The sequence below is a fragment of the Lactuca virosa genome, chromosome 1 (genome assembly GCF_052849685.1).
Source record: "Lactuca virosa cultivar CGN04683 chromosome 1, Lactuca_virosa_CGN04683_v6, whole genome shotgun sequence".
Taxonomy (NCBI): Eukaryota; Viridiplantae; Streptophyta; class Magnoliopsida; order Asterales; family Asteraceae; genus Lactuca; species Lactuca virosa.
The window spans coordinates 90,512,247-90,539,024 of record NC_136426.1 but is presented as its reverse complement, the minus strand read 5'-3'; the positions used below and the strand labels follow the sequence as shown (position 1 = coordinate 90,539,024).

Genomic DNA, 26,778 nt, shown 5'->3' with positions numbered 1-26,778 from the left:
CAGAGATTGATAAGCTTCGGGCAGAATGAGACCGTCTACCAGATGTTGTTAGAATTAGAGGAGATTTTATCGACTATGAAAAATATGTATCCCTTACAATTTTCTAATTTGTAGAAACCAATATAAGTATGTAATAGCTTTTGTAACGATTGTTTAACTAATGTTAATGAAAATCATTGCCATTTTAGATAACACTGCCATTTCTTTTACATAATTAACTTTGAAATAACATTACAATATTTATGTAACATCCAGTTTTGGGATGTTTCTAATTTCAGGATAACGGACCATAATTTGATTGGGTAAAGATCTTGGGCTTCAGGGGAATAAAGTTTAAACCTTATTAAATGTTGATAATGCTGGTTAAATGATTTAAGCCTATGAATTGTGTATTTGAGCCAAAAAGGGTAAAATGAGAAAAAGTTATATTTTGGACTCTTTACATGTATTTATTAATTAAGTTTAATATATATTAAGTCAAAAGTAATTGAATAGAATTTTGGGGCTCGTTAATACCTTCGCGTGCATATAAAGATCACTAAAATCAAAGTTGAAACAAAGAAGTTATGACTGTTTGAAGCTAAAATGGAAGCTGGGAAACCCGTCACCATGATGTGATGGGAAGTTCACCACAATATGGTGAGTTGTACATCCCAAGCCCATAAAATTAGTGTTTGGTTCGTATTTAAAGGCTTCAAATATATGTTTTAGGTCATTGTGCAGCCTCCATCATATCAAGAACCCCCTGGGAGAAAACCATAGCCTCCCTTCATAGATTAAGCTCATCCTCTCTCCTCTTATCTATTTTTATGGTGTTTTTATGGATTTTGAGTGTGTTGTTCTTCAAAGACTTGGTTTTGAAGTGTTGCAACTAAAGAGATCAACCTTCATCTACCTTCTGGACCCTTGTGAGTTGCAAAGATCGTTGCTTTATTGTGTTTCATCATTAAATCGATGAATATTTGGTATTTTGGTCCATTTTAATGAGTTTTGGTCCCTTTGTGACTTGTTCCATGGAGTTTGAGGAACTCCATGAACTTTGGTTCATGTTTAAAGTTCAAATATAGTGATTTGGTGGAGTAAAGAGTGTATGTAAGAACTCTCCTTACTCCATGCATGAATAAAGTGGATTTTTGGACATTTCTTAACTTAGGGTTTTAGATCTTCGAAGTTTGTTGTAACATCCGGATTTCTAGGTACTGTATTTATCTAATTATTTTTGAGTTTTGGAAAGGGACTCGGCGAGTAGGCGCTTAGACTCGCCGAGTAGAGTCGCGCATTGTTGGACTGGATTAATGACTGGACTCGGCGAGTCCATACGTGGACTCGGCGAGTCCATGCTGTTTAATGAAACCCTAATTTCTTGGGTTTGGGACCTATTTAAAGGCCCTTAGGGCCGTCACTTGCGGCTACCAAACCCTAGAGAGAAACCCTAAAAGAGCTAGAGCGTTTGTGAGAGGAAAGGAGCCATTTCTTGATCTTTGTGATTGATTCTTACAAGAAGGAGGTGATTCCAGCTTGGAGGGGGACCAAGGAGGTTGTGCATCTGGGGATTTCGAGCAAAAGACTTCATCTTTGAAGTATTATGTCGCCCCTTTATCTTTTTTGTTGAAGGAATCCATAGATGTAGAGTTTTTATGTCTTTTATTGGAAGGAGTTGTGAGAATATGGCCCCTATTCACTTTGAGACTTCGGATCTGGACCCATAGTGGTCTAAAGAGCTTATTCCAGCTTGCTTTATGTTGAGCTATGGAGGCAATGAGCTCAGGTTGTTGTTTTTGGGGCTAAATCACCAAGTAAAGCCTCCTAGGCGTCACATGAGTGTCAAGATCCAAGCTTTACGTGATTATCAGGCTTGGGAAGGTCAGATCTATGGTTCTAAGGAACAGATCTGACCTCAGGAGGTCAATTGAGTTTGTGCATGACATGAACTCACCGAGTCCAAGGGCAGACTCGGCGAGTAGGGTTAGGGTTTCTCGTGAATCACACTGTGAGTGACTTGTCGAATTGGGGGAATGACTCAGTGAGTCAGAAGGGGGATAGAGGACTCGAGTTCACGACTGAACTCGCCGAGTCACATTTGTGCACTCGGCGAGTCTGGTCAAGGGTTGACCGTTGACTTTTGTTGACTTTTTGGGTTTGGTCAACAATGGAACTTGTGGACTGTTTGAAGGGTAAAATAGCCTTTTAGCCTTCTTAGAGGACATGTGAGAGTCTAGTCTAGCCTAGAGAGTCGTGATTGATTGAGATGATTATGTTATGTGTATAGGCAGAGGCTAGATCAGTATATACATGGGCGGGATATTATCCGAGACATCCGAGGTGAGTCTTCTCACTATACATTACCTAGAGTGGTATTTATGTGTAGACCAGAGGGTCTTGTATGCTATGTGTATGTATGAGATTATGTGCATTGTATAGACCGGACCGAAGGGTCCAACGATACAGACCGGACCGAAGGGTCCAACGAGCTATGACCGGACCAGAGGGTCCAACGAGCTACGGGACTGGAGGGTCCCGCTGAGACACATCGGACCAGAGGGTCGTATTGTAGCCTCGAGTGGCGTATGTGTTGTATGTGGTATATTGGGGAACTCACTAAGCTTTTATGCTTACAGTTGTTGTGTGATGTGTTTCAGGTACTAGTGAGGATCGCGGGAAGGCGCCGGCATGATTCGTACACACGAGAGAGGATTTATTTATATGAGATCTTGGGACATGTTTTGTGATGATACAAAGATTTATTATGATTTTGTGATTTTTATGTGGTGGAAAGTATGTTTTGAAATGAAAAATTGTTTTGAAAAATTGGGTGTTACAAGTTGGTATCAGAGCCTTGGTTTGAGGGATTCGGGTGCATCTTCGGATGAATCCGAACTCAAACTGAGGAGATGAGAAAGTTTTCATAAAATAAACAATTTTTCTAAAAGAATAAAAGATTTTGAGAAAGGCAGAAGGAAGCAGTGTGTACGATCAGCCAGCGCCCGAACGGTGATTTCCCAAAATACCCTTACCTTATGTGTTATGAGATATTATGAGGTATTATGCATGCTAGAGTAGGCTAGGTGATCATATTAGGACTAGAGTGGCCTGATCTGTGATGCCTTAGCCTAGGAATGATTTTGCTGCTATATGATGCTTGAGAGCGAATAGGTAGCAGTGAGGAGCTGTTGGGAGGCCTACCGAAGGGTAGCCTATGCCAGTGAGATGTAGTGTACTTGTGATCTAGAATCCAAGGAGGAGGACTTAGAGTGAATGCTGATGCGGTGTGGACGGTAGTATAGGGCCCGTACTACGAAAGACGCCGGAGCAGTGTGCACCCTAAGTAAGAATCCATTGGGTACTAAGGAGGAAGTAGGGTTGAGTTATCGAGTGCGAGTATACTCGAGCGAGTCTCTGATATCTTGTGTTGTATTTCAGAGAGACATCATGGTTGGGACGCGCCACCGGCCAGGGACTAGCGAGGGGGTTGTGAGCGATGAGGAGCTCCGCCAGATGATTCATGATGAGGTGGCTGCTGCCATCCGCACTGAGATTCCAGAGATGTTCGGGTCTATCAAGACCACGATGATGGAGGCTTTTGATGAGCGGTACGCCGCTCTTACTGATGCAGCTGTTGCTGCGGCCACCGCAGCCGTTGCTGCTGCCAGGCCACAGGGGGGTGACTCGTTGCTGTATAGAGAGTTCAGCAACATGAACCCACCAGAGTTTGATGGGACGCAGGATCCGATTGCTGCTATGAGATGGATTACCGATGTTGAGGGTTGTTTCTATACCTGCTCGTGTCCAGAGCATCTGAGGGTTCGGTTTGCGCTGAACCAGCTTCGCTTGGGAGCGAAGGACTGGTGGAAGTTTGTGACGGCAGACTTCACTACTGCAGAGCTGACTGCGGTGACCTGGGAGAGGTTCACCACGGTGTTTCGAGATGAGTATGTTCCTCCGGTGGAGAGGGAGCTATTGGCTCAGGAGTTCTTGACCCTCAAACAAGGTACTGATTCGGTTACTGTGGTTACCCGGAAGTTTCATGAGAGGGCGATGTTCTGCCCTGAGCAGGTGTCTACTGAGCAGGCACGTATGAGCTGGTACTTGGGTGTTTTGAGGAGGGATATACGGGAGTTCGTGTCGAACTCGACTTATCGGACATTTGCTGAGCTCCAGGCAAATGCCCGGCAGAGGGAGATTGAGCTGGAGACGCAGGCCAGGGAGGAGGCCGAGTCTCAGAGGGTGGATCGGCGACCGGCACAGTCTCAGCCGGCAGCCAAGCGGGCAAAGCCCGCTGATTCGAGATCTGGGGGTCCGAAGGGCCGCACTTGTGGAAAGTGCGGCAAAAGCCACGAGGGGACATGCAGAGCTGGGGTGTGTTATAAGTGTGGGAAGGAGGGGCATTATGCGAGGGACTGCCCCAAGGGATTCACGGTTTGCTTTCATTGCAACCAGACCGGCCATCGGAAGGCCGAGTGCCCACAGCTACTGCAGAGATCAGCGCAGGGATCTGCGCCTGCTGTTCGAGCTACAGAGAGTCGGTCGGCGAAGGCCGAGGCGCCGAAGGCTCGCGGGAGAGCCTTCCAGTTGACAGCAGAGGAGGTCCGCGCAGCACCTGATGTGGTAGCTGGTATGTATTCTTTCCTCGGTTTATATTGAGTTTGTGATATTATGCTTATTTTGAGGTATGCATAGGTACATTTCTTGTGTGTTCTGTACCTGCTTTGGTGTTGTTTGACTCGGGTGCGAGTCGGTCATTTGTGTCGATAGCGTTTAGTCGACACATCAATGTTCAGCGAGAGGCGTTGAGTCGACCTCTACGAGTTTCTATAGCCGATGAGCGAACAGTGTATGCTACTGATGTGATTCGAGGATGTGTACTCGAGATCTTCGGTGTCGAGTTCCCGATAGATCTGGTCCCGATTGCTATGGGGGACGTATGTGTCATAGTAGGCATGGATTGGTTGAGCCGATGTGGGGCTGTGATAGACTGCGAGCGACAGTTGGTGACGATACGAGATCCCAGTGGGGGAGTACTTACGGTGTACAGCGAGGGTACCCGTTCTGGCTCAGCATTTTGTTCGGCCGCTAGAGCGAGGCAGAGTCTACAGCAGGGCTGTAGTGGGTTTGTGGCTTATGTGGTGGATACGAGAGTAGATGCAGAGAGACCGAGGTCAGTCGATGAGGTCTCGATAGTGCGTGAGTTCCCGGATGTTTTCCCCGAGGAGTTGCCGGGAGTACCTCCCGAGAGGCAGGTAGAGTTTCGTATTGAATTGGTTCTGGGGGCAGCGCCTATCGCCAAGGCGCCCTATCGCCTTGCGCCACCAGAGATGCAGGAGTTATCCTCGCAGCTTCAGGAGCTACTGGGGAAGGGGTTTATACGGCCGAGTAGCTCGCCGTGGGGAGCGCTGATCCTTTTTGTCAAGAAAAAGGATGGTTCACACTGGATGTGCATTGATTACCGGGAGCTGAACAAACTGACGGTCAAGAACCGTTACCCCTTACCGAGGATCGACGATTTATTCGATCAGTTGCAGGGAGCGTCTTGGTTTTCCAAGATTGACTTGAGATCTGGATATCATCAGATGAGAGTACGAGATGAGGATATCCAGAAGACAGCATTCAGGACTCGTTACGGGCATTACGAGTTTGTGGTGATGCCTTTCGGGCTCACCAATGCACCGACGACATTCATGGATCTCATGAACAGAGTATGCAGACCGATGTTGGATCGTTCGGTGATCGTGTTCATCGATGACATATTGGTGTATTCGAGATCCAGAGAGCAGCATGAGGAGCATTTGAGAGAGTTACTTGGAGTTTTGAGATCGGAGAGGCTTTATGCCAAATTCTCCAAGTGTGATTTCTGGTTACGAGAGGTCCAGTTCCTAGGGCACCTCGTTAACCAGAATGGGATTTTGGTCGATCCGGCCAAGATTGAGGCAGTGATGAGTTGGGAGGTGCCGAGATCCCCCACCGAGATCAGGAGTTTCCTCGGGTTGGCCGGCTATTATAGGAGATTTATAAGGGATTTCTCCAAGATCGCCGTACCACTCACCAGATTGACCCGGAAGAGTGTTTCTTTTTCATGGGGCCCAGAGCAGCAGGCCTCCTTCGAGACACTTCGCCAGAGACTATGCGAAGCCCTGGTGTTAGCCCTTCTGGAGGGAATGGAGGACTTTGTGGTGTATTGTGACGCATCGATATCGGGGCTGGGAGCGGTGCTGATGCAGAGAGGGCATATGATAGCATACGCATCAAGGCAGCTGAAGCCTCACGAGACGAGGTATCCCACCCACGATCTGGAGCTGGGGGCAGTAGTGTTCGCCCTCAAGATCTGGCGTCACTACCTGTACGGGGTTCGGTGTACCATATATACGGACCATAAGAGCTTGAAGTATTTGATGGATCAGCCCAACCTGAACATGCGTCAGAGGAGATGGTTAGATGTGGTGAAGGACTGTGATTGCGAGATCCTGTACCACCCGGGCAAAGCTAATGTTGTAGCTGATGCCCTGAGTCGCAGGGCAGAGAGTGCCCCGATACGAGATGTTTGTATGAGATTGACAGTGATGACTCTGGTGTTGGACACCATTCGAGGGGCGCAGGCTGAGGCCATTAGGTCGGAGAACCGGAAGAGAGAGCGGGTTATCGGACAGGTATCGGAGTTCGTTACCGATGGTCGAGGACTTATGACCTTTCAGGGTCGGATTTGGGTACCGTTCGTGGGTGGAACGCGTACCATCTTGATGGAGGAGGCGCATAGATCGAGGTTCTCGATCCATCCCGGGGCCACTAAGATGTATTTGGACCTGAAGAGAGAGTATTGGTGGCCCTGTATGAAGAGGGATGTTGCATAGTTCGTAGAGAGGTGCTTGACCTGTCGCAGAGTTAAGGCCGAGCACCAGAGACCGCATGGTAAATTGCAGCCGTTGGAGGTTCCCGAATGGAAATGGGAACATATTACCATGGATTTTATCACCAAATTGCCGAGGACTACTAGGGGCGTCGATGCAATTTGGGTGATTGTGGACAGGTTGACGAAGAGCGCTCACTTCCTTGCTATCAGTGAGAGCTCTTCCGCTGAGAGGTTGGCAGAGCTGTACGTGAAGGAGGTGGTATCACGACATGGAGTACCGATCTCGATCGTCTCAGATCGAGATGTGCGTTTCACTTCCAGATTCTGGAAGAAGTTTCATGAGGAGTTGGGTACGAGGCTGCATTTTAGTACTGCATACCACCCCTAGACAGACGGGCAGAGCGAGCGAACGATTCAGACGCTCGAGGACATGCTCCGGGCATGCGTACTCGACTTCGGAGGAAGTTGGGACACGTACTTGCCCTTGGCTGAGTTTTCCTACAACAACAGCCATCATTCGAGCATTGGTATGCCACCTTTTGAGCTGTTGTATGGGAGGAGGTGTCGGACTCCCATTTGCTGGGGTGAGGTCGGGCAACGTGTGATGGGTAGTACGGAGATTGTGCATCAGACGACCGAGCAGATTCAGCAGGTCAGGCAGAGGTTACTGATGGCCCAGAGCCGTCAGCAGAGTTATGCGGATAGACGACGGTCCGAGCTTGAATTTCAGGTTGGTGACGTCGTCCTCCTGAAGGTATCTCCGTGGAAAGGAGTGATCCGATTCAGGAAGAGAGGCAAGTTGGGGCCTCGGTATATTGGTCCTTTTAGGGTGATCGACAGGGTGGGCAGAGTAGCGTATCGTTTGGAACTACCTGCGGAGTTGAGTCAGATTCATGATACCTTCCACGTATCTCAGTTGAGGAAGTGTATCGCCGATGAGTCGGCAGTGGTTCCCCTTGAGGACATTCAGGTGGATGCGAGCCTGAACTATGTTGAGAGGCCGATCGCGATTCGGGATAGGAGGATCATGGTTTTGAGGAACAAGGAGGTGTCATTGGTTCAGGTCCAGTGGCAACATCGGAAGGGGTCCGAGCTGACTTGGGAGCCGGAGTTAGAGATGCGTGAACAGTACCCAGAGTTATTTGCTGAGAGAGACTTCGAGGGCGAAGTCTGATTCTAGTGGGGGAGAATTGTAACATCCGGATTTCTAGGTACTGTATTTATCTAATTATTTTTGAGTTTTGGAGAGGGACTCGGCGAGTAGGCGCTTAGACTCGCCGAGTAGAGCCGCACATTGTTGGACTGGATTAATGACTGGACTCGGCGAGTCCATACGTGGACTCGGAGAGTCCACGCTGTTTAATGAAACCCTAATTTCTTGGGTTTGGGACCTATTTAAAGGCCCTTAGGGGCCGTCACTTGCGGCTACCAAACCCCAGAGAGAAACCCTAAAAGAGCTAGAGCGTTTGTGAGAGGAAAGGAGCCATTTCTTGATCTTTGTGATTGATTCTTACAAGAAGGAGGTGATTCCAGCTTGGAGGGGACCAAGGAGGTTGTGCATCTGGGGATTTCGAGCAAAAGACTTCATCTTTGAGGTATTATGTCGCCCCTTTATCTGTTTTGTTGAAGGAATCCATAGATGTAGAGTTTTTATGTCTTTTATTGGAAGGAGTTGTGAGAATATGGCCCCTATTCACTTTGAGACTTCGGATCTGGACCCATAGTGGTCTAAAGAGCTTATTCCAGCTTGCTTTATGTTGAGCTATGGAGGCAATGAGCTCAGGTTGTTGTTTTTGGGGCTAAATCACCAAGTAAAGCCTCCTAGGCGTCACATGAGTGTCAAGATCCAAGCTTTACGTGATTATCAGGCTTGGGAAGGTCAGATCTATGGTTCTAAGGAACAGATCTGACCTCAGGAGGTCAATTGAGTTTGTGCATGACATGAACTTGCCGAGTCCAAGGGCAGACTCGGCGAGTAGGGTTAGGGTTTCCCGTGAATCACACTGTGAGTGACTTGTCGAATTGGGGGAATGACTCAGTGAGTCAGAAGGGGGATAGAGGACTCGAGTTCACGACTGAACTCGCCGAGTCACATTTGTGCACTCGGCGAGTCTGGTCAAGGGTTGACCGTTGACTTTTGTTGACTTTTTGGGTTTGGTCAACAATGGAACTTGTGGACTGTTTGAAGGGTAAAATAGCCTTTTAGCCTTCTTAGAGGACATGTGAGAGTCTAGTCTAGCCTAGAGAGTCGTGATTGATTGAGATGATTATGTTATGTGTATAGGCAGAGGCTAGATCAGTATATACACGGGCGGGATATTATCCGAGACATCCGAGGTGAGTCTTCTCACTATACATTACCTAGAGTGGTATTTATGTGTAGACCAGAGGGTCTTGTATGCTATGTGTATGTATGAGATTATGTGCATTGTATAGACCGGACCGAAGGGTCCAACGATATAGACCGGACCGAAGGGTCCAACGAGCTATGACCGGACCAGAGGGTCCAACGAGCTACGAGACTGGAGGGTCCCGCTGAGACACATCGAACCGGAGGGTCGTATTGTAGCCTCAAGTGGCGTATGTGTTGTATGTGGTATATTGGGGAACTCACTAAGCTTTTATGCTTACAGTTGTTATGTGATGTGTTTCAGGTACTAGTGAGGATCGCGGGAAGGCGCCGGCATGATTCGTACACACGAGAGAGGATTTATTTATATGAGATCTTGGGACATGTTTTGTGATGATACAGAGATTTATTATGATTTTGTGATTTTTATGTGGTGGAAAGTATGTTTTGAAATGAAAAATTGTTTTGAAAAATTGGGTGTTACATTTGTGGCATTATTATGGATAAAGTTAGAGGGTTGGACTTTATGGATTAAGTCGAGAAAGGTGCATTATTGGACTCTTTGAGACTTAAAGCTTAGATCTTGCTTGTTTGGACCATCCTAATGGATAAAGTTAGAAACTTTATCCATTATTAAGCTATTAAGTACCAGATCTGAAAAGTTAGGAGCTTGGACTTAAGGATTAAGAGCTTGATGGAGTAAGCCGTTGTGGACGTTCTTCACGATGCGGTAAAGTTCTGGCCATGATGCGATAGAATGCAAGTCCTACGTCTGTTTTTTCCTTTAGTGACCATGATACGATCAATAGGATTGACCGCAATGTGGTGGTCAGTGTTGAATTTTATCGTTGACTTTTTGACCACTTTGACTTTTCGTCAAACTTTGGTAGAATTGAGTTGTAACATGCCAAAATCATAACCAAAATTTTCATTTTTAAATTAAGTAAAAACATTGTTTCCAGGACAAACCAAGTCAAGAAACCATAAGTATCAAAATACAGACATCCCAAAAAATCAGAGTATCACAAAAATAAGATATCATGAAACTACCGAAGAGAGTGTACAATCAAACCTTCGCCTTCCCATGGTCATCTGAAGTACCTGAAACACATTTAAATCCACAACTGTATACGCGAAGCTTAGTGAGTTTCCCAAAATATCACATACAACACAACATAATAAACAACTATGAGTTATCAACAACAACCCTATGGATTATCAGCAACTCTGTGGACTATCAGTAGTCTTGGATTTATCAGCAACTCCCTAAACACACATAATATCAATCAGCAAATAGGACTCAACTAGTCTAGAATACACCCTACTATGACATATGTAATATAGTGAGAAGACTCGCGTTGCAAATAATAGGCTAACACAATAGCTCTCAGATAGAGGAGACCAGTACTACGAGACAGCTAAACATAGTATACGAGTACCCTCTCAGTCTACACCCTAAAAACCTTAAGTTGACCAAAATCAACAATGGTCAAAAAGTCAATGGTCAAAAAGTTAACGGTCAAAGTCAGCCCCAGCTGATCCCCACATCATGGATACCCAATGGCTACGCCATGGCAACATTGAGACAAATCAGTCATAAAGACTATCTATCGCCACGTCGTGGTGATCAACCCGTCACGTGGTGGATGGTGCTCAGATCAACTTAATGCCAATGTTTTAAAAACCGGTTTTTTAGTTGAACCGGTATGGTGACCGGTTCCCGGTTCAACCGGTTTAACCGGTTCGACCGCCGGGTTAACCGGTATCTATAATTTTCATATTTTTTCCTATTTTTCTATACATCTCCCTATTCTAATAAAAGAATAATTTTAATCTTTTTTTTAACATGTGTCATCCTATTAGGTCTCTTAATTAATGTATATTTTATTCTTCTTTTGACATGTGTCACCCTATTAGGTCACCTAATTAATGCATGCCACTTATCAACCTATTAATTCTCCATTTCAAATTTCAAAATTTAAATTTACCACTCTAATTAAATTAAATTAATAACATTTGAATAAAATTAAAATAAAATTAATAAAATTATAAGATGATATAATTTCACGTATTTATTTAAATTAACGATTATAATTTTATATAACTAAAAAAATATCTTTTTATTAATAATTTATTTAAAATAATTGATTAATAATTTTGAGTTCTCATTATAAAAGTTTAATTAATTTTGTAACCGTGGTTCCCACGGGTTATAAACTAGTACATTCATATATAAATAATGAATTTGACATTTACAAGTTCAAACATTAAAAATATATATAAAAATAAGTTGTGGATCAATTCAAATACATTAAAATAACACATAACCATAACTTTTAGTTTTTACATCAATCCATATACGTAAAAAAAAAAAAAATATAATACCGAAACAAAACATAGTTTTAGATGAATACAAACACATCAAAAAACTTTATAACATTTATCATATGTTTTTATTTAAAGAAAACTAAATAAATTTGAAAAAAAAATCATCAAAGTTTATTATACAAATTATTCTTTTCCATGTATTTTTATTCGGTTTAACCGGTTTATTTTGACCGGTTTTCAACCGGGTTTTTCTAAAAACCGGCCGGTTCAGTCCGGTTCAGAAATCGACATAAAATCGGTGATAATTGAACCGCTTCCTCTCCCGGTTCCTGGTCTAACCGGTTCGACCGGCCGATTCAAACCGGTTTTTAAAACATTGCTTAATGCATTAAACTCTTAATCCTTCAAGCCACTTATTGGTACGTCCCAGAGGGCTTTCTTACTCCCAATACTCCATAAAAATCACTGCTTTATAGACATGCATGTTCAATGTATGTCTTGAGCTCAAATTAGGTCAAAATGGTGAAAATAAAATTAAAATCTCATGCATGAAACTCATAAATCAATAACTCTTTAGATCTGGGACAAGAGGCCACAAAGGAACCTCAAGGACTCATAAAGTTGCTACTTTATGAAATCCCAACACTCAAACAATCTCAAACATAGAGGAAAATGGATGAAAACCAGATCTAGCATGCTTGGACATAAAAGGTAGGAGCTTGGGGACTTATAAGGGTCCAAAAGCTACACAAGATGATGAGGGATAGGTCTGCTTGCTGGAACAATGCTCAAGAACACCTTCTTCTTCTTCTTAAAGATCACAAAACACCATAAGCTTCAAAATGTCAAAAATGGAGGCTAGGGTTTCTTTAAGGGTGAAAGGGAGGTGATGGAGGCTACGGGTGTGCAAACCCTAACCCTCACTTCCCTTAAATAGGGCACAAACCTTGGAATTAGGGTTAAGCACTCAGGCGGCCACCACGTCGTAGCCATAAACTTGCCACGTCGTGGTGCATAAGAATGATGCACATTTCTTACGGCCATGACCACGTTGTGGTCATCACAAAATCCAAGTTTACTTCTTTAATTCCCAAAACATAAATGAGCATTTACTTGGAATGGATGTTACATGCGTGTTTAGCTAAGGACTAGTTCCGTTTTGGCTAGAGGTTTCTTGTGTTAGCTGTTTTTGTTGTTGAGGTTGCTGTGAGCTTCTGTTGTTTAGTTTAGGTGAGTTTTCTCACTATGCTACTTACATCATGTATTGTATTCAGTTGCTAATAACTCAAGGCTGCTGATAGTCCATATGCTTGCTGATAATCCAAAGCTATTAGGGCTGCTGATAGCCCTTTGGGTTGCTGATAACCCATAGCTGTTAGAGTTGCTGATAACTCATGGTTGCTGATAACCCATAGCTGTTATATATATTTAGCTGTGCTATGCTATATATGATGTTTTAGAGAACTCATTGAGCTTTGGATTATAGTTGTGGTTTAAAACATTTTTGAGGTACTTCAGATGATCGTGAGAAGGCGAAGGCGTAACTGTATACACACATTAGCAGTTTTATGATTTGAGATTCTGCGATATTTTTGTTATAACTCTGATTTATGGATTTTAGTCTATGAACAAATGGGTTTTCTTTGAATGTACCTTATAAAAATGAGTGTTTATGCTAGTTTAAAAATGATTTTTTTTCTTCTGAAAAATGGGATGTTATAATTTAAAATTAGAGTACATTTCTAGGATAACCGAGAACTTGCGTCCGATGCTAACTAGCAGTGTCTACATAATTTTCAAGCAATTCCATGTAGGTCTCAATTAGGCTGAACTCATTATCAATCATTTGCACTCATTCTTCTGTTGTTGCACTTGTCCTACGTGCTTTTTCGATGATGTCCAATGCGTTTACAAACTACCGTATATCTTCAGACATCGTAATGATGAGCATTTGCATATTATATAATGCTAGCTTTCTATGCTCCTCGACTGCATAAGGCGGTAATGAGATTTTCAGTATTACCATTCGTTGTTTCGCACCTTGATAATCACAAATCATTTCTAACGCAGTCGTATCAACAAAACGTCATTTCTCGTTTTCAAGACGTAGTATTTCATATTCTATTGGCAACACATCGTCATCACTTAATTCACTATATGTTGGAGAGTGAAATTAAAAACTATTAAAATACGTAGTAAAAACCAACTTGCATAAACGTATCCAAAATTAAAACCAACTTGTAGAAACGTATCCACAATAAAAATTATAAATTCACAATTAGTCTAAAATAACAGGTTTGTCTAAACTTGCTCCGGTTCCATCTTTCGGAGTTCTGTTTGCTTTCAGTTTAAGCTTTAACACCTTTCTAATTTTTTTCTTAATTTTATAGGTGCCTTTGGTGGTTTACTGTTTATTATTTTTTTGTCTAACTCCACAACTTGTTATTTTATCTGCAAAACAAAATTCCAACAACATTTTTACATATTACCATAAAAATAAAATAAAATACTTATTACATTTTTTTAAACTCGGTTTTACCTTTATCAGATGCAATTATGAAAACTTATATAAATGGAATACAATTTCTTCATCCGTAAAATCCATTTTTTTTAACAACATCCACACAAACTGGTATTTGGACTAATACAAGTTATTTAACAATATTAGAAACGAAAAAAATTGAATATTTATTCTGGAGTGTTATTCCATAATTAATCTTCATATTCCGGACTACGTTCTTGGTATTTCGGAGTGATATTATTTCCCGACTAAAAAATGATCTTAAACACATTTTAAGATATTTATATGGGTCTTATATGTCTAAAACAAAAAATGCATAAAGTTGATATTTCGGACATGATCTACGCATTCCGAAATACATATAATTGGTTGAAAACTTAAATGCAAGTAACTTAAATAGTAGAACTCATCTGATTTGATAAATTTATGGTAAAAATTCTCTCTCCGAAATATGGGTAGCACAAACTTTGGAATTTCAAAATCCGGAATGTTTATTTCGGATTTTAGGGTGTGATCCCTATTTATATAGCATCGAGCTACAATTGCGGGCTTGGTCCGTTTTCGTCAGGTCCGTAATGGATATTCCGGACACAATGATTATTTAAAAAAAATGATTATTTTTGTTAACTATAAATTAAAATTAAAATATGGTTATGTTACTCAATTTTCTTTAAAAAATATTCATCGTGGTGATTTTTGTTTGTTTTATTTGTTTTATTTTTTATTTTTTGAAAAAACATTGACTTACCAGGTAAAAACTAAGTTAACGATGAAGATAAAAAATAAATATGTATACTACTATTTTATGGGTTTAACACAATCCACAATTCTTGAACTTGGTATCATTTAACTACAAATATGAACTCTTATTCTACCAACCACGCAAATGTGGCCTCGGAACAGTTGATCTTTTTGCAGGAGGTTGTTGTACAGATATAATTATAAACCATCATCGTTATGGGTGAGTGTTGCATTTTGTATTAATATTGACTCCACTATAAATCCTTCATCAAACCCCCTCTTCATACATCATCAAACCCACTCTTCATACATCATCAAACTCAAACTTCTACATTCGGTTTCCGTTCGATTTCTGTCTTTCTTCTTCCAATGAAGTTCAGTCTTGTCCACGTTTCCACACTTCTTTCTGTGAGTATACATAAATTGTTGGTATCTTCAAAATCTGAATCTTTAATGTCTTTCTGCAACACAAATGTCTTTCTCTCAAATGAACTGCATACAATGTGTTTCTTCTCCATGATATATCAGCTAATTAAAGCTGGAACATCTTGAGATGTGTATATATATATCTATAGTGTGCGTGTGTGTATATATGTTTGAAACTTTGGGGTTAATTAATCTCGGTTATGTTTATTTATTTGTGGTTTGAATATCAGCTAGCACTTCTGGGATGCCATGCAGTGACTCCTGATGTTTACTGGAAGTCTATGCTGCCAAACAGTCCTATGCCCAAATCAGTCAAGGATCTTGTGCACACTGCAGGTTAATTAATCTCTATTAATTCTTTCTTGCTCCTCATGCATTGTTTTCTGGATCGATATAACTTAATTTGTTGATTTATAACAGGATGGACGGACGAGAAGTACACCATGGTCGGAGTTGGGAGTCGTGGTGTGGAGGTGGGCGCCGGAACACCAGGGGATCAAACGGATGTTGGTGTCGGAAGAGGTGGTGTTGCTGTGCATACAACCCACAGAGGGAAGCCCGTTTGCGTAGGTGTACATCCAGGACCCGATCCATTCAATTACCTCTACGCTGCCTCTGCTGATCAACTCAAAGATGATCCAAATGTAGCTTTGTTCTTCTTGGAAAACGACTTGCATCACGGCAAGGAAATGAAGTTACATTTCACAAAAGTAGACCCAACCCAAAAACCAAACTTTTTACCTCGACAGATAGCTGACTCGATACCCTTTTCATCAAACAAACTTCCACAAATCTACAACAAGTTCTCGATAAAACCCGACTCACTGGAAGCTGAAATCATGAAGCAAACACTAACCCAATGTGAGAGCAAAGGCATCAAAGGTGAGGAAAAATATTGCGCAACCTCATTAGAATCCATGGTGGATTTTAGTACTACAAAGTTGGGTAAAAAAGTGAAAGCGATCTCAACAGAAGTAAATGTTAAAGAAAGTACTCCATTGCAGAAGTATACGATTGAGGGAGCTAAGAAACTTGTAGCAGATAGAGCTGTGGTTTGCCATAAGAAAAACTACGCTTACGCTGTGTTTTATTGCCACAAAACTGTTAGCACTCGAGCGTACGTTGTTTCTTTGGTGGGAGAGGATGGTACTAAAGCAAAAGCAGTAGCAGTTTGCCATACAGACACCTCGAAATGGAACCCGAAACATTTGGCTTTTCAAGTGCTTAAAGTGAAACCAGGAAGTGTCCCAGTTTGTCATTTCTTGCCTGAAGATCACGTTGTCTGGGTTCCATACTAATAAAATTAACAGGAAAAACACATTAGATAGATATTTATTATACTTTTCTTGTATAATCCTATTATCAAATTTATCACCGTTCTTTCTCCCAATTTAATTAGTGATCGTTTTGTATTAACCTCTAAGTACATTTTAACTTTATATTTATATTATATATGCTTAAAAACTAACAAATCAGATGATAGAGATTTATAATTCTTTTACAAAGACCATGGTAAATAAGTTAATATAAAAAAAGATTTTAAAATAACGGTTAATGATTTAAGAAAGTTTAAGCTAGCTAATGATATTTTATTTAATAAATTTCTTGGAAATATAATATGACAAACAAAAGTACCAAATAGCTTATTGCCCAAAGGTATTATGTGTTGTCCTATCTTAAGGTCGATGGTTAAACATTTGTTTGGGACATAAGATAGAATATAATTAGAAGCACTTCATGAATAGAATAGATTTGTCATTCAAAAAAACAAAAGTGCTATAAGGTTAATGATTGGAGCTATGCTATTTTAGAATAAGTTTATGTACGTATAAAAGGTATAAACTATATGTATACTTAAACTTACAAACATTGATAAACCGAACATACAGAAGGATGCAACAACTCCGTAAAAACAAGTGTGTGATTAGTAAAACTTTATAGATTGTCTAGAAAAGACACACACGCACTACATATATAGGTGTAAGGCGTTTTTCATGCTGTGTTTATTAGTATAGAACCCAAAGAAATCAGAAATCAGATGTTTGAAACGCCAAATGAAGAGAAACACTACAACTTTGACAATAAAAGACATCGTAAGCATTAGGATTCAGCTTTGGCAATAAAAGATACACACGCACTGCATTCAGTTTTGGCAATAAAAGAAACTACAACAATGGCAATAAAGAAATCAGAAAAATATACTACACACTACTAGAAACATGGGGTTTAGCTACAAAAAATAGTTGCGGAAAATTTCTGTAGGTAATTACCTACGGATACGGAATGGGATGCCTTAATTTCCGTAGGTATCGCCGTATACCTACGGAATACCTATGGATTGTGCCGTAGCTAAAGCCTTAGTTTTTTAGTGGTGTACTCGAAGTGAAAAATTACGCTTACCAAATTTGTAGAGATTGCAGGAAAGGAGAAACGATAAAGAAATCAGAAATAAAGATTAACCCATGTAGTGTGTACAAGATCCTTGATTGCTTTGGGCATATGACTGTTTGGCAGCATGCATGACTTGCCACCAGAAATATACACTTCCTGTAAATTAACATTAGGATTCACAGCATGACTTGCCACCAGCGCTAGCCGATGGAAGACACAAATAATTACAAATAAGTAAAATCAGATCCAAAATATCATTTTATACATACACGAACACATTTAATAATTCAAACCCGACCATAACTTTTTGGACCAATTGTTGTGCAAAAAGACATTAAAGATTCTAGATTTTTAAAATAGCCAAAAAAATTAATGATGATGAAAATATACTTACAGAAAAAAGTGTATAAACGTTGAGTAGACTCAGAGAAAAACAGAAACCAAAATCAAACTGAATGTGGAAGTTAGCGTTGGGTAACTTTCACATTCAGTTTGATTGATGTTTGAACGTGGACGTTAGCGTTTGATGATCAAACGCTAACTTCCACATTCAGTTTGATTTCGGTTTCCATTTTTCTCCAATGAAGTTCAGTCTACTCAAAGTTTATACACTTTTTTTTATAAGTATATTCTCATCATTATCAAACTTTGATGATGTATGAAGAATGGGTTTGGTGAAGTATTTATAATGGAGTTAATAAATACATAATGCCATACTCACCAAGAAAGACGCCCTGATATAATTATGGCCAACCACCGACTTCAAAGATCAAGTATGACAAACCACATATGTGAGGAAATGGCAGCAATCATATCTATGCTTGACTGCAATATTTGTTGAAGTTATAAGCTACACTCGTGATGGTTATGACAGTTATATACGTTGGTTATATTATGAGTTAATTAGTTGGTTATGGTTGTTAGTTAAGAGTATCATCAACCCTTAATATGAATGGGTGCTTTTAATGGTTGTGATAGTTCAAAAGGACCCGGTTCAGGCGAATATCCGCGTGTTGTGATTGAAAAAAACCTTTGTAATAAAAATATTAGGTTGTAAAAAATAACCTATTAATTGTCATCATGTATACTTTTTGATTTAATATTATTTTTACTATCGATTAAGTTAAATGATATAAAAGTTACTATTTTAATCATTTTTAATTTTCATCATGATGTTTTTTGAAATACAAACCATTGCTTCTAAGATAATGTAATCTTTAAATTTATATATACAGTTTTTAGTTATATGTAATTTTGATTTGATGTTTTCTTCAATTATTTGTATTGTTATTTAAGTTAAAATTTATTCTACTCAATCTAAAATAACAGTCTCTAGATATTTTAATAGTTTCTTTCACATTTAATATTATTTTTAAATCAACAAATTAAGTATATTGGGTTTAAAATTAAAAGAAATAGTATCAAAATTAAAATTATAATGAGTTTTAACTTTTTTATAAATAAATCAAATTGCAATAGTTCATAGTAAAGATTTATTTTGAACCGCATAACAAAATGTTACAAACATAAGATATATGCAAATAATTTATATTAATCAATATTATTGTTAATTAATTTTAAAATAACTTATCATCAAAACTTAATTAATAGAATAGTTTATTTTTCTTTTCATTCTAACATTAATTAACAAATAAAATAATTATTAAAAAGAACTTGAAAAATTGTGTATGTTTCAAATCAATATGGTGAAAGGAATTGTGCTTTTTTAATTATAGATAAACTAAGTGAAAACCCGCGTATTGCACAAAAATAAAAATATGATAATTAAAATTATGACAAATATAATACGTTGATTGTAATAATATGTTTATATTATTGATACTTATATGATATTAGAAATATTTATGTCATTGCTATCAATTTAGAGTTAATATTTTTTTTATATTAGTCATCTCATGAAATTGTTTCTTACTAATATTTAGTTATTCTTTATATGTTATTAATGTTATCCATCACTTCCTAGCAACATTTTAATTATTGTGGATGTCAATTTTGTTGATAAATTATAAAACAACAATAAAAGATAAGTTTCAAGTGGAATTAGAAAATTAAAAAACATTATTAAAATAACAATAAAAAAATAAACTTTAATAATAGAAACAACAACAAATGATAGGTTTCAATAAAAAAAATTAGAGAATTAAGAAACAATATTAAAATGACAAACACAATTATAAACTCTAATAACAGAAAACAATATGTAAAAAACAAAAGAAGTTTAACATGAAGAAAAAAATAGAACAAAAGACATAATAATAATAATCTGTTTGACGAAAATGCTTATCAAACAACCATATTATTGTTCATGTTCTATCCCATGAAATAAAACTTCGTGTCTTCTTAACTCTTTTATCCCTAATCTTATTTTTAAAATCCTAATAATTTAATCTCCATCCATGAACTATATATATATATATATATATATATATATATATATATATATATATATATATATATATATATATATATATATATATACACACACACACTCTCTAAATCAACCAATTAATATATCATAACTTATAAAAACTCTCGAGTTAAAATAGTTAATTAGTTGAAAGCTAAAGAGTTTTAGCATTAAAGTAATATTTATTACAATTTTAAAAAACCTTTTGATATGTAGTAATTAGATGATAAGTTGAAAAGTTGTAATAAACTACTATAAGTCATGTCATAATATCAAACTTTATCATAATATTTATGCTTTATGATTAATTGAAGGGTCATTCGAGTTTCAAATGCATAAGTTTCAAGTATATTGACAACCTCTATTATAATAGATATATGAGTTTTTGGATTTAAGTTATTTTTGATCACTTAACTTTTGGTTTTGTGCTCATTTGGTCACTTAACTATTTTTAAGTTTTAAAAGGTCATCAAACTTTTGACTATGTGCTAATTTAGTCACTTAACTTTTGGTTTGGTCACATTTAGTTACCTAACTTTTAAATTTGTGCTCATTTAGTCACCTAACTTTTAAAATTGTGCTCATATAGTCACTAAACTTTTAAAATTTTTTAAAAGTTTAGTGACTAAATGAGCACAATTTTAAAAGTTTGGTGACTAAATGTAACCAAAACAAAAGTTAAGTGACTAAATGAGCACAAAGCCAAAAGTTTGATGACCTTTTAAAACTTAAAAAGAGTTAAGTGACCAAATGAGCACAAAATCAAAAGTTAAGTGACCAAAAATGACCTAAACCCTAGATATATAAATAGATATATATATATATATATATATATATATATATATATATATATATATATGTTATGTGATATGTTATAAATTGTTGTTGTATATTTCAAATAAAAATGATCTTAGATTCACAAAGAACTCCTCCTCATGTAATCCTTTTTCATCATTGCTTTCTCCAATAATATTTTAGGTGGAATTTGTTTGGTTTTGGCCCATGAGGTTAGGCCTGGCAATCGTGTCGTGTTCGGGTTGGCGGGTAAAAAGATACTAAACTGAACACGACCCATTTTAACTATACAGGTCACGGGTTGGTAGGTTTGGAAAATAAACCCATATATGACCCGTCAACCCACTTATTTATACGGGTTCATGGGTCAGATTTGGGTTTATGGGTCAGATTTCATAAATCAAATTGATAATTAAACATGAATAAATTCTTGATGCAAACATATCCGAATTTTAGAAACTTAAGTCTTAAACATCCAAATGAAAATTAAAAACATTCATGGAAACAAGTTCAAACTAAAAAATTAATACAAATATAGATAAATTCAATCGTAGGCATCGACGTCGTTTGATAATGATTCAGTCGTTCATGCCGCCGTTCTTCATGAGTTCGTTCTGTTGTTCATCACAGAAGGGAGACCAAGAGAGGGCTTATTCGATTTTGTTTGTGAGATACTGAGATTATTTAGGGCAAACACCAAACATGTTGCAATTCAAATCAGCAAATGGTTACCCACGGGTCAAATGGTCAATGGTATCGGGTATCCTATCATAGTATAAAGTATAAACTGTATAGTGTATAATACTTAATACATTTAAAAAATATATAATTTTTTTTATTAAAATTCTAAATGGGTTGGCGGGTCAACCCGTATATTTTTTGATAAACCTATATATGACCTGTTTAATAAACGAGTTGACGGGTTGAAAAACTTAACCCAAACCTGTTTATTTCGTGTCTGTGTCGATAATTTCTAGGCCTATATGAGGTGTTGTGTTATATGATGACCTCCTAAAAAAGGTAGTTTTCGTTTCTTTATTTATTTAGGCATTATACTTTACACATCTATGCCCAAAGACTACTACACATTGTTTTCATGACCACTACCAACTCTAACACCTTACATTAAGTTATTTAAAGTGTTCCCACATTTACTTCACTGCTCCATCCTTTTAAATAAGTCTTGGACTCTTTTACCTCAATAAACCACTTTATCTTAACTATGACTTTTTAATCATTTTAACAGTATTAAACATATAACATATCATTTGTAAGTTATTCAAGTTGATATGAAAATGTGTATGTTACATTTATATAGATTAACTTATAGCCAATAAGATGACTTGTAAACCAATTCAATATTAAATTCACATAACATATGAATATCCTTAAATAAATCATTTCCTGTTATGTTGTTATACCTTTATAGAAAGACTGTAAGAGACCTTTTAGTCTTTTTAGGAGAGAAAATAAAGAATCACTATTTGTGATCTCGTACCGTGTATGTTAATAGAACTTTTTAATGACAAGTAAACTTTTATTGATACTGAAAAGAAACTATAATTAATATTTCAAGGCATTCCTTTTTGAGAAATCGCACAAACTCAACCGACTAATATTTTCACATCTCTAGATCTAGATTTTTCAATAACAACTAGACATGAGCATGGGTAGGTCGATTTTGGGGTAAAGCCGAACCTAAACCGATAAGTTTGATTTTTGGGTTTTGAAATCTATTTGGTTTGATTTTCGGTTTTGTGTGTCCGTTTTTCGGTTTCAACCCATGGGTTGATGAGTTTTGGGTTTAAACCTATTATTTTGGCAATTCTAAATAAAATGAAACACGGCCCAATCAAGTTCTTAACGTAACCAATCCATGGAAAGAAAAGTATGTTTAGGGGTCACATAAGCTAAATTAGACAAATAACCATAAAAGGTTAAGTTAAAATTAAACCCAATATCAGATTTAGGGGTTCTTGAGAGAATTCAAAAGGCTAAGAAAGTAAATAGTGAGACCTGTGTTAGGTTGTGTGAGTGAGATGAGAGGAAGAATTATGTATTTTTTTTAATAAAACATATAACATTATTAAAAATATATTAAGTAATTAATAATATGTATATCAGGTCGATTCCTTTCGGTTTTAAACCTATTGGGTTGGTTCAATTTTAGTAGGTCAGTTTTAAATGTACAAACATAAACCAAACCGAATTTTTCTGTTTTGAAAAATCTAAACCCAAAATCAACAATATGGGTTCGGTTTTGATTTAATCAGTTTTTCGATTTCGCTCAACACTAATAACAACCTATGGGAAATAAAATCGTATTTGTAAATGTTACTTCCATTAAGTAAGAATTTATATGAATATCAGATATAAATAACTAATATACCAAAATGTAAAATATTACAAAAATTGTCCTCATACTTAAGTATGTGGATATGTTATAACATATTATGGATTTGAACTATTGTGTTGATGATTGTGAAGATTTCAGTGTCACCTTGAGATGCCCTCCATGTTTTTATTTTTGCATTTTTATGGTAGGTTTGACAACCGTAGTGTAAAGTACTTTTCAGAGGCAATAAATAGTTTATTGATGTTCTTTTTTATTTGACTAGATTACTTACGATTATGTGGATCAACAATATGTGTATGAAGAATAATTTAGACTCCTATTTTTGGTTGGCGAGTCCAAAATTTTCTTTTATCTCATTGTAGGCCATGTAGTTGCTTTTAGTTCGTTGTAAGACTTTCTGTCTTTTCTAGCTTCTATCTTAGCTTGGTATTAAAAATTTGTCGTTTCTAAAAAGTACACGAATCGTCGATGTGGGATGGTTAAATGTGCATGTTTCGTGTTTAATTTTTTTTATTTTTAATTTTAAATTTGAATTGCCACTGTGATTTTTTGTTGCGGTTTTCGTCTCTAGTATAACTGAAATAATTATATTGCCCCTATGTATTTAGTTTCTAATTTCTTTTTAGATACTTATTGATATTCTTATTTAAAAAAGTGGGTCCAACCCACTCGCTCCCTATCCCTTCCCACACTCACCCTCACCTATCTGTTGGATTAGGTGTTTAAGCCCATAACTATATTTGGTATGTACTTGATTTGATTATGAGCATGGTCCTTTTGGATTGCCTTCACTCATGCAACTTGATAGGATGACAAGTGGAGAGAGAGAGAGAGTATGATTTATTATATGAATAATAAATTGGTACTCAAAATGATTTTATTTATATATTACAAGATTAATATATTATTTGGAAATCATATTATTAATCACTAATTAATCAGAAGTTAATCTAGTATTAATTTTGGGATTAAAGGAACTGATTAATAATTGAGGGACTATTGTGCAAATCATTGATAGTTGCATAATTGGGCTGATGGACTCCATAGAGTGGAGTGGACGGAATCCTATAGGGAAACCCTATAGATTTCGTCCAAGGGCTCTAAGGAAGGAGTCCATTGGCTGCTTAAGCCTTAAGCAGAAATTAGGGTTTCCTCCAGAAACCCTAGCAGTCCACACAACTATATAAAGACCCTCTCACTAAGGATTTTCAACCTATGCATATCTTCTAAGGAACCCTAGCCGAAATCCTTCCCTCTCCAAGTCTTCCTTTGCATTGATTGTTTGTGACTCCATTAGAGGTGCAACACTTTGGGCACTAGACTTTCAGAAATCAAGATCAGGCAAGGATTGTACTTGTTATTACAATATAACAAGTGAGGTAATGTTCCAAACCCTTTCATACATATGAATTTCGAAATTGTGTATACTAGTCATACGGTTTATGCTTTGGATGATTATTCGCATGTATAACTTGAGAAAAACCTAGATCCAAAGCATTAGGGTTGCATGTACACCATAGGAATGTTGTAGTGCTTAAAACCCATCACTATCGTCATACTCTTCTTCTTTTCCCTTAGACCCTTCATCTCCTCTCACCTAAGACAAACATACTAGTTTCTTTCATTTATCCCCCATTCTCAACTCTGTCAAACTCTTCCTTCAACCCTACATTGCCGCCACCCTTCAAACCCAAGAATTCTAACATACCCGTCATTCTTCTCTCACCTACCACAAACCTTACCAACATCAATGCCTACTTCTATCAACTTCGGAAAATTCATCCTTCAACACTAAATCACTGCCACATCATAGGTTCATGTTTGTGACCCACCTCCACCCGTCACCATTACAACCTCCGCTAGAAACACACTACTACCACTACCATTGATTCTTTCCACAACACGCTTCGCCCGGGTGGTTTTAAATTATCATTTAAAAACAAATTTTTAGTTTCGAAATTTCAAATTTTAAAAAAATTGCGGAAAAATTACGGTCCCAAAACAACTCGAAAAGGTTTTGTTGTTTAAAATATAAGGAGTCAATAATGATCATAACAAGGTTCAAGTTCCCTACAAACCAAGGTGTTAGAAAATGTCCCTTACCTCTAATTTCTCGAATCCTTTAATCTGAACACTTATCAAAATAGTTACACAATGGGTCTGCCTAGTGAGTTACTTGAGCTTGATTCATTTTGAGTGAGAGGATGTAAATCCAAATTACTCGAATCAAGCCTCCAAAAATAGTTTAAAAACACATTGAACACTTGGGGTTTAATAACACAAATCAAATCAAGGGACTTAATTGCCCAAAAGATTTATTTCTAACAATATTATTTCCAAAAGGACAGATAAGTCCTACAAATAACATAAATATAAATCAATATTTTTAGCATAAGATAAGATGCATTAATGTATGAAATTATTCTCACCATTTTTCCAAATCTCATAAGTCTAACTCGCTAACTAAGGTCAGATATGTAAAGCTCATGACAAATGAAACTGTCAACTTTTGCCCTAATATCCACAACTAGTCTTGATAGCCGGACATGAAGAGTTTATGATTGACAACACTGTTAACTTTTTCACTAATATCCACAAACTAGACACTTGGGCTATCACCCTAGGCAACAAAAGGGGCATCTAGCCTCTATTTGTGCATGTGAGGATAATATAAAATTCTACTCACAATAAAAATAACAAAGTCTATTTAGGTACCCGAGAGCTCAAAGTCACACCTATCTTATCATGATATGCACAAGTACGATGCTTAAATCATTTTCATAGAAAATAACCTATTGCTTTCATAATCAAACCATTTCCAAAAATGACATTTCATGAATGAAACACTATGTATAGTAGATAAGTAGCAATCAATATCATTTTAGGAAAACATATAAAAAAAAATACAATGTAAGATAGGAGATGTGTGTTATCGGCAACTCACCTTAGTCCAAAAATTAGCAAACATCATACTCATATTCATTTGAACTACTAAAATCCAAGATCTATGCTTCTAAATCAATGCCTAGAGCTATCATGAAGAGGTGTCCAAAGACTAATATACCCTTTCTAGAATGGTTCTAGAACTTAAGTATCACCTATACATAACTAGAAATGAGTCAATATACCATTAAGTGATGCATTAAGCTCTAAACTCCAAAATATATATTTTATAGTTTCAAACATTCCTTATGCTAAAGTATGAACGTAGGAGAAAATAGTGCATCATTTTGAGTCTGTATGCAAAAGTTATGAACAAAACAATTTTTGGTGACCAAGTATAAAGTAGAGAAGGGCATTACACATCGTGTTTTTAAAGAGGGAATGTGTCTCTCTCCCATGTGTGTCACGTTCTCTTGTAGAATGCATCACGTTCTACATAACAGATTCCTATATATTAGTTTTGATTTCTCAATTGACCATTCTAATTTACATATCTTTTGGAGGTATTTTCCAACTCATTTTGTACCATATATATGGGTTGCTACACATGTTTAGAAGATATCATAAAAATTATGTCACTTAATCCATTAACTGCTCAACAGTAACTTAGAGTCCAAGTGCCCCTTAAACTCTTAAAGAAAGGGCTTGATAGCTTCAT

The 26,778-nt window shown here is 37.5% G+C and overlaps 1 protein-coding gene and 1 long non-coding RNA gene across 2 annotated transcripts; one reads left to right on the top strand and one right to left on the bottom strand.

Annotated features, from left to right (window-relative positions):
* Positions 1-14,816: 14,816 nt before the first annotated feature.
* Positions 14,817-18,233, bottom strand: LOC145150544 (uncharacterized). Its single transcript, XR_013731367.1, has 2 exons — positions 17,993-18,233; positions 14,817-15,242 (listed from the first exon to the last, which is right to left on the bottom strand). It is a non-coding gene; the product is annotated as an uncharacterized LOC145150544 (long non-coding RNA).
* Positions 15,559-16,604, top strand: LOC145150528 (BURP domain protein RD22-like). Its single transcript, XM_079075280.1, has one exon. It carries the CDS (start codon positions 15,651-15,653, stop codon positions 16,503-16,505), a length of 855 nt encoding a protein of 284 aa, XP_078931406.1. The 5' UTR covers positions 15,559-15,650; the 3' UTR covers positions 16,506-16,604.
* Positions 18,234-26,778: the final 8,545 nt, after the last annotated feature.